Source organism: Cebidichthys violaceus, unplaced genomic scaffold (genome assembly GCF_023349555.1).
Source record: "Cebidichthys violaceus isolate CVI_PGR_0920_01 unplaced genomic scaffold, fCebVio1.0.p SCAF_39, whole genome shotgun sequence".
Taxonomy (NCBI): domain Eukaryota; kingdom Metazoa; phylum Chordata; class Actinopteri; order Perciformes; family Stichaeidae; genus Cebidichthys; species Cebidichthys violaceus.
In genome coordinates, this window is record NW_027176583.1 from 2,442,112 (window position 1) to 2,450,886 (window position 8,775).

The window sequence follows — 8,775 nt, forward strand, 5'->3', positions numbered from 1 at the left end:
CAGTGGTGTCTGCAGTGCGAACCAACAGGCATGACTTGTAGCCAGCAGGGAGAATAATGAACGAGTAATGAATAATAGAAGAATAATGAAGAAGAATGACTTGGGGAAAAGACACACACATGCATACACACTGGTATGCACACTTCAGACACACAAGGGCAGACACAGATAATTATACGGTATCAACATTTATCTTTCTCTCAGAGAGAGAAGTTCTTCTGTCCCCTCCGGTGTACAGAACTTCATTAGGAGAAGTCACAGACGGACACTGGGCACGTGAAGAAACATATCTCACGCTATCGCTCTCTCTCGCATGCAAAATGATAGAAAAATACATGAGATCAGATCAGCCTCACCCTCAAACATATCACAGTGACTCATCAGCTCTTTAGATTCTGCTTTAAAGCGTGACATTTTAATGCCTGTTTAAGAACTTTATTCACCTTTTCTTCATCGGGCCTATTGCAGGTTTTACGGTGACCATGTGAAAAAGAAACCAAGTTGTTTGTTTTTTCTGTGTTTTTATGGCGCATGGCAACAAAACACATTAATATATAATAGAATAATTGTTTAAAACTGAAAACCTTGGCTGCTATCAGAGATAACCAAAACACATGATAACTGTGAGTAATGGTGCCCGGCTCATGGTGACTTAATGCTGATGTTGAACATCATTAAGAAATGATAAAGTCTGAATAAGTGTTAGCTATTAGAGGGCTATAAGGCTGGTCCTGACAGAACGTCTACTGAAGTAATGTTGAGGATGTTTACTCAATTATTTCTATTCTATGCTTCTTCACATTTGACACGTTTTGTTGATTATACTTGAGAACTTTCATAATTTTCAATTAACGGAGTCTTTTTCATGGTGGTATCGCTACATCTACTTCTGTAAAAAGTTGTACATATGTTTTTTACTGCTTGGTGTTGAGGAGTTGTTCCTTCCTCTCTGGGTGGTTTTGTTCTGCGGCAGCTGTTGGTTTGTTTAAGCAGCAGATTTATGATACAAGAGAAACCACTTCCTGCATTTCAGGGACATAACTGCGAGGTCTAACTCTGTTTGTGCCATGTGCCTGAACAATGTATGTTAAAACATACATTCACACTTTATTTATTTCAGACACATGGGTCCATATAAAAACACGTATTGGATGGATTGCCATGATAAACTATCAGCTTGAGTATTCAGGAATCAAGAGTCCTCTGGCATTGTGTGAGGAAAAAGCTGCCCCAACTTCCATATAGGGACACCTTTTATTTTGGTCTTAAAACGTGGAGGTGTTTATGGTGAGAACTACACAATAACTACACAATTTATGGTGATGTTTTCGTTGGAGTTCAGCATGAAGTAGTTACGGTTGTGGTTTGGGTGATTGGAGTGGCTATATGTAAGAATGAGCGTAACAGGAACACCTAACAGTATGATGGACTTTAATAGAACCGTGAATGAGTTAAAAACTTAAATTTCTGTTCTTTTGGCAGAATCATATAAATCCACTTGTCCTGACCTGCTGTGGCAGCCAGTGAGCGCTTGCCTCCGGTTAGAGGTCTGGTGTCGAATTGTCCAGCAACAACAATCTCAGCTGTCACCACAGCTTGAGCCTGAAGGTGACTACTGTCGCAGATATGAAAGGTTTAAAACCAATAGTTTTGAGTCTGATAGACTTGCCCACCAGCTCTGACTTTTCAAAAAACATTATTAGTTCGTTGGAGTCTGGTTAACTGTGTTCCCTGCAGGTCGTAAACTGATTGACGGATTTTAAATCTTACAAACTGAAGGCTTACATGTGTGAGATTAAGTTTAATTATGATTTTCTTTATGCTCATTTGTGCATGTGTATTTGTGTTGATCTTATCCTTTGGTTTGGTTAAGCTAAGTTTCTATATTTGTATGTATGAATGTTTTTCCTTTGCTTATTTTGGACTATTTGTGTCTGCTTCCTGTGTACCCTGCCTATAATTGTTTTAATGCCATGCCAACATTTCCATACCTATGTGTAGGAGTTGAACACATTACGTTCTGCTGCTCTCCTTGTATATCAATTTGGGGAATGTTATTCATTATTTCTGCACAGTTGTTTTGTTTAATATTTGTAAAAAAAAAAGGAAGTAGAAACTTCCTTTTTATTTCTGTTTCCCAGCCTCATACTTCCTCCACTCTTACCTGTGCATTGATTATAACATTTGATCCGTTCTTGTGCCTGTTGGCCTGAAGTGAGTGTGGCGTTTACTGTTTGTTCATCTCAAACAACATGCTGCTTAGCTTTTCTCTCCTGTGGTTTTTGTGTGAGAGTACAGGTAAGGACATTTTATTAGTAAATGTAATAACAGACTCCAGGACATCATTTTTTAAAAATATATTAACGTTTATTTGTGCTTCTTGTTGTCTATACAGTGAAATCCCAGACTACAACATGGACTACAACAAACTCCACGAATACTACAGTGGCTGTTGAAGGTAATACAGAATGTGATTATTTAATAATTCCAATCAAATGAAAGTATTAATAACAAGAGCCATGCCGGCAGCTCTGTGAGGGATTATCCTGTTTTACCCAGCAGTATTTTCAGCTAAATGCTAATATTAGCCTACTAATGTGCTCACAATGACAATGCTAACATGCTAATGTTTAATAAGTGGGAGTGGCTGCTGGTTCTGCTAATCTGTATTTTTCCCCATTCTGTTGCAATTTCCCCGAATGGTGTCCCTATGCTATAGCTTTATGTTATGGCCCCCCGGTTTAATTATCTAGTTCGTGAGCAATTATGTTTTGTGCGTAATTTTGGGATGGCAGAACAGTCTCGATGCTACGATACACATGAGCCTTGGCTGCCATTGCCATGGAGGCCAGTCAGAGGTGCGAATAAGAGGGATTACAAATTCAAATTCTGCTGGACAAACTGGCCAACACAACAGAAAGCACATTGCCCTCCCTAGAACCATGCCACTAGTGTGTCTGTAACTGTGTATCTATCTCTTCCCCTTCCTTCCTTTCTTCCATCCATCAGCCTTCATTTTGTGTTCACCAAACCGTCCACCGCACCCTTTTTCCTCCCCAGGAAAGCTCTCTCTGCAGCTGGTGGCCATACCAGACTACCCAGTTGCAGCAGGTCAAAGAGTCAACCTGCTCTGCAACGCGTTCAACGTGAAAGACTCGGTCAAGTCCTGGCAACACCTAGAAAATCAGACTTGGCATGTGGTGGGAATCGGTGGAGAGCTCACCCTTACCAAGCCAGAGCAGAGCGGGCTTTACCGCTGCCGTGCCGTGAGTCAGTTTTCTCAAAACCACACAGTCTTCATCATCTCCATGCACACAACAGGTTGGTGGTCGCTTTTGAATCTGCAGTTCCCCTCAGCTCTACTAAGCTTTCATTGGTCTTTCAGCTCATTGGTGAACTGTCCAGCCCACAAGTGTTTTTGTTCACTCTCAATATTCTCATAGCTGTTTCTGGCCACAGCATTTGAAACCAACGTATGCACAGATATTGATGCATCTACAGTAGGCTAATATTGTCCAATATTTGAACAACTAACTACGGAGTTTGTTTACAAAGATAGAATGCCATTTTGTTTTAGTTTTTTCAACTGTTTTATCATTTTTTGTCTGTGACCAACAACTAAAATCTTTCTCCTGCAATTCTGTGCTTTTTCCCTGACTTACAACAGTCAGTGAGAATTTAGGAATAGCTGCCGTATTTCTTTCTCTCCTGGCCTTGATCATCATCTTTGCTATTCTTTTTTGGCTGGGCTGGCACAGACTTGGCGCCACATTGACCACCTCCAACATTGCAGCTAAAGGTAGAAGAAAAAAAGCATTTCCTGTCAAAATCTTGTAAAAACCTTGGTCAGACCTTAACCAAATGTTCTGTGGACAATTTTGATGTCTTGGATTTCTTAAAGATTTTCCTGGACCTGAACAGTCACCAAAGTAAGTCTCTACAGGAAAGAAATGTGTTTATACTCGTGTTTGCATTTGGTTCACATGCTGTGCATATATTAACAGTCTGATGACATTTTTGTACTCACCAGGGGAGGTTTGCCACACACTGAAAGTGACGGAGATGTGTACATAAATTACACAAACACCAGCCAAGACTACACTGACCTCGACCCCACCAATGTGACTGAGGACAGCGTGTACTCAAGTCTATCATGAGCGTTCATGTGAATGTGGAGGTATGCAATAAAAAGACAAAAAAGAGCATTTTCTTTGAGCTCAGCATCACCTTCAACCTGAATAATGAGGTTTGCTAAATGTTTTTATTTACCGTAATCTGATTTTAAACACAAGTTATTCAACACAATCTCAATGTGCTAAAAATGGTTCAAATGTTCCCACAAAACAGCAAGAGTCCATTCCTTGTCTGTGTTTGTACAAATTTGATAAAACCTGTAATTTGTGTCTTTTTTTACACAGACTGAGATGTCTCCTAGCTTGTTGATGTATACGAAACTGTCTTTTTATTGTACTTCAATCATATCAATAGAATAAAGTTCTAATCACAAATGTTGACTGTGGAGTAAAACCATTTCCTTCTGAAAGTTTAAAATTACATTACAAACACATTTGAGGAACATACAAGACAACCAAAGCCACTGAATACAAAATGCGTCATGAATCACTTTTGCAACAGCAGGTAAACTCACAGCAAGAATACGGTATAATACATATACAGTAGAGAGGTGAATAATATGTGTTGTCACACTGAATCATGGGGTTTGTACCATGTGACATATACGCAATGTAACAATAGTGGATGCCAGAGGTGAAGCGTAGCTCAAGCATTATCACTTCCTTCCATGGTTTCACAATATAAGATTTGTCCATGCAAAGCCCAAAAAACCTGTAATTCATCTGATGTGAGACAACAATCTCACATATTTTACTGATAAAATGTCAGGTGAGACGACTACGCCTACTAAACTGAAGTGTGTGTGTAATCTAGTGAGAACACCCAAAAAGAGATGACTAAGCTCTGTGTATATGGCTCTATCCTTGACTTCTCTACTGTTTTAGTGGCCCACTTTATGCAGAACAACACCTGCGGGAGGATTTAAATGAAGCTGAAGCTCAAGTTCAGTCAGGAAGACAAACACTCATAATCTCTCTCCTCTCCTTGTAATTACTCTATCAGCTGATTGCACTTTTAACCAACCAGATTCTGCACACGGTTTCCTTAAGCCAATCACATCGTTGCTGTCAAACTTTAAATAGAGTGTTCTCCTCTCTGCTGCTGTCAGTTGTCATTTCAGCATTAAGCAGATGCGACCCTCCTCCACCCACTCACCTCCAGGCAGCATCACTGTCATCATCATCAGAATGCAGCAACTGCTTTCACCACCACCACCAGGGTCTGGACTCCAGGGGGATCAGGCCTATTGGACCTCTGTATCCCTACCCTCGGTGGTATTACTTCAGGATGGAGTCCAATCGCCAAAGACTTTGCACTTTTCATATTTGATGCATGTATAATAAATCATTGTTAAACTATAAAACAAGTCTCTCCTGATTTAAATGATTTAGTCTGCTGCTTTATCATTTCATTTCACACACTAAAGTGATAAAGTGTCCCTCGCAGACTTTTCAGAGCCATTATCGATTTACTGAAGTACTTCTGCTTGCAAAACTTCTGCTTTTAGCTCGTTCTTCACACAGGAAGAACTGGTGCAATTATAGTGTGTGGAAACAAAATGTCAAAATAAGTGTGTGAAAGTACATTCTGAGGATGACACTAAACTACATTAACACTGAAGCTGCTTATAGTTCTGGAGGTGCAAGAAAATGTAATCTTGAAACAAGTAACCCAGTACCGGCTGACGCTGATGGCCCCGAGGAAGAGGATGGAGCAGTACGTGTTGATGAAGAACAACGAGCCAGTCAGCCGACACATGAAGTCTGTGTAGACCCAGTTACCCTGCCGACTGTAATAGCCAATCCAGAAGGGAAGGGCGCTCACAAAAAGGAGATCGGCGATGGTCAAGTTTGTCATGTAGATGCGGATTTCACCCATGGCCTTGGCACCACGGAGGCAGCGCAGGACAAACAGCACGTAGAGGTTAGCGAAGAGGCCCAGGATGAAGATGATGCCGTAGACAACTGGGAAGAGGACATAACGAAACTCAGAGTCCAGGAAGGCTGAGCCATTACCAGCCCAAGATCCCAGACCAGAGGTCCCGGTTATGCCAACCTGCTCTGTAGTTGAGGGCAGCATTTCTGTCTGTGGGAGACAAAACATAGTAACATCATGAAGCATTCTGGGTTTTTATAGTCAGAAGAAGTACAATCAGTCACCCGTTTATTAAGTACATCATACAAGTCTAATACAAGATCAATCCAAACGATGAAGGTTGTAATGTTTTGGTTAGAATTGGTTGATTCACATTTTGGAGGCTGCAGCTTGTGGTGGTGCTGAATGGTGTTTCACTGACAGGTGTTTTGTTACCACGCCTATCCATGACATACCCAAAGTAAATTGAAAGCTGATCTTGAACCATTTGGAGTACACGCATGGTTTTGGTCTCTTTTGTAAGGTGTTTCCCCAACAGTCAGAATCACTGCAAGTGCAACTGGCATTGAGTAATAGAAGTTTGAGCACACTGAAGTAGAAGAAACAGATGCCTGCAGATAGCTTTGACTTATTAGATGGAAAACACTGGGACCACAGCATGAAGCCTTATCTAGTTCAAGTTCAAATTTTAAACAATACCACAGAAAATTAATATTTTACACACGTTTTTCTAAGTCTAGGCGTTTTCCAAAAAAGCCCATTTGGAGACCCATGTAACCATGGTTACATACCTAGGCTGTGTAAAAATGTGTACTCATAATTCAAACTAAAGCTTATTTATGTTGAAATACAGTAATTTATAAGTTATTTCGCCATTATTCACTTTCCTAAAGTCTCCAAAAACCACACTTTGCATCTTACGCACATACGCAGACAGCAGACAGCAGACTACATTAAATCTACCCCTGAAGCTGTATATCATCACTTATCACTCCAAAGGCGTGCTGTCGGAGTGTTAACAGGCTAAACCTTAGTGTCTACGGTAGGTCTACTTAAGTACATATTAACTCCTTTGTTTTGTTTTGATTCCTGTGTGTGTTCCTGTCCGTCAAAAAGAAAAGAAACCCGCCCATTTTTAAGAAATAAGTTCTAAATTTGTTTTTTAATTTTGTTTTAAATATTCTGAGGAAGACAACAACAGAGTGGCATCGTTTATTGAAACATGGCTTCTCTCTGGGAGCGCAAGGCAAACAGCAATAATTTGCAAAATAGAAAATCAGTTTGTTATTTTCCTTTAGAATATAAATAGAATCGTTAGTTATGAGTTGAGCTCTGAAGTTCACAACTAAAAAAAAAAAAAAAAAAAGTATAAAAGAAAATTATAGTCAGTTAAATGTTTCATGGTGTCAATGTAATATTAAGCTATAATAATTCATTATCACAACATAGGAAGACATGAATGTCACTTTAAAGTTAATTCTTGGCATTAAAGACACTTTAATCTAGAATTAAGTATCACACCAACTTCAATTTGCAACGAAAAAAGTCTTTGTAACTTTATGAGCAGTGGTTCAAGTTTTCATTTCACTTTATCTCCCATATTCAACATTTCATTATTTACATCTGTACTTAATTTAAAGGCCGTCTGAACAAGTCCCATCTCCTCAATGAGTCGTGATTACAGCTAATAGTCAGATTAGTTTAATGTATTGTCTTTATCAAGCCTTCATTGTTCATTATCTAGATCAGGGACGTGCAAATACATTTTGTGGGGTTTTGTCACCGTGCCTCCAGCTGATGTTAGCACACTGTAAAATAATTTTTGTCTAATAAATATATAATATACCTATAGAAATGTTTGTTTACTTCTCTAAACCCGTATAAACAGGGACACATTCAACTGATATTAAGTGTGCAGTAATGCATTCTCACCACATGGGGGAGGAAGAGGCAAAGATCTCTGCTTCAAACAGTGAACAGTGATTTTCAGTCCAGGTGAGGCTCCATGCAGCACTGAACTGCATGAACCATCTCTCATATTATTTTAACATGTCGCAGTTTTTAAATAGTGGCAAATATCAGTGCAACTGTCACACCATGTTGCTTTCTTCACATTTGTTTGGAGTCAGGTGACCAACTTGATGATGACCAGGGTCTTCATCAACTTAGGACATTGATGATCCACATCCACCACCAAGATGCATCTCAGTACAGAGACATGATCTGTGCCCAAATGTAAGGACAGTATACACCGTCACACTACTTTTAGTTACGATGGTCTTTACACATTTGTGAGCAGGATGCCACAGGGTGATGGAGGCCCTTCAGGTCAAACGCAAAGTAGAACCCAACCTTGTAATGTGTGTTTAAGACAATCCCTTTTGATCGAAGTGCCTCTCAGTCATCAAGACTTCTGCTGTGCGTCCACGTAGCAGCTCATGGTAGCTGGGTGCAAGAACCCAGACCGGATCAGCAGGGGCTCGTCGAGTAGTGGTTATACTGGTTAGGGTGAAGCAGCCAACCACTGCTCGTTTTGTAGCGTTAGTTTCTCAAAAACGCAGACACATGAATATTTATTATCCCCGTGCATTTAATTATTAATATTTATAATAATTACATTTACCTCGATTGTGTCCCGCGGCTCTTATTTGCGTCATTATGTTCATGGCAAACGTGGGATCTGGAAACAGATCTAAGGTAATGACGGCCATCCAAATGGACAAACAAATAAAGTTAATAAGCTATCATACTTTATTTTACTCACCA

The 8,775-nt window shown here is 39.9% G+C and overlaps 1 protein-coding gene across 1 annotated transcript in view; it reads left to right on the forward strand.

Annotated features, from left to right (window-relative positions):
• The window catches only part of LOC137884499 (uncharacterized), a 69,813-nt gene extending 65,480 nt beyond the window's left edge, over positions 1–4,333 (forward strand). Inside the window, exons 2-7 of the mRNA XM_068726282.1 lie at positions 1,483–1,608; positions 2,396–2,458; positions 3,061–3,321; positions 3,668–3,799; positions 3,902–3,929; positions 4,031–4,333. Of these exons, the coding sequence (XP_068582383.1) occupies positions 1,483–1,608; positions 2,396–2,458; positions 3,061–3,321; positions 3,668–3,799; positions 3,902–3,929; positions 4,031–4,157 (737 nt within the window). The 3' untranslated portion in view covers positions 4,158–4,333. The remainder of the gene's footprint in view (positions 1–1,482; positions 1,609–2,395; positions 2,459–3,060; positions 3,322–3,667; positions 3,800–3,901; positions 3,930–4,030) is intronic.
• Positions 4,334–8,775: the final 4,442 nt, after the last annotated feature.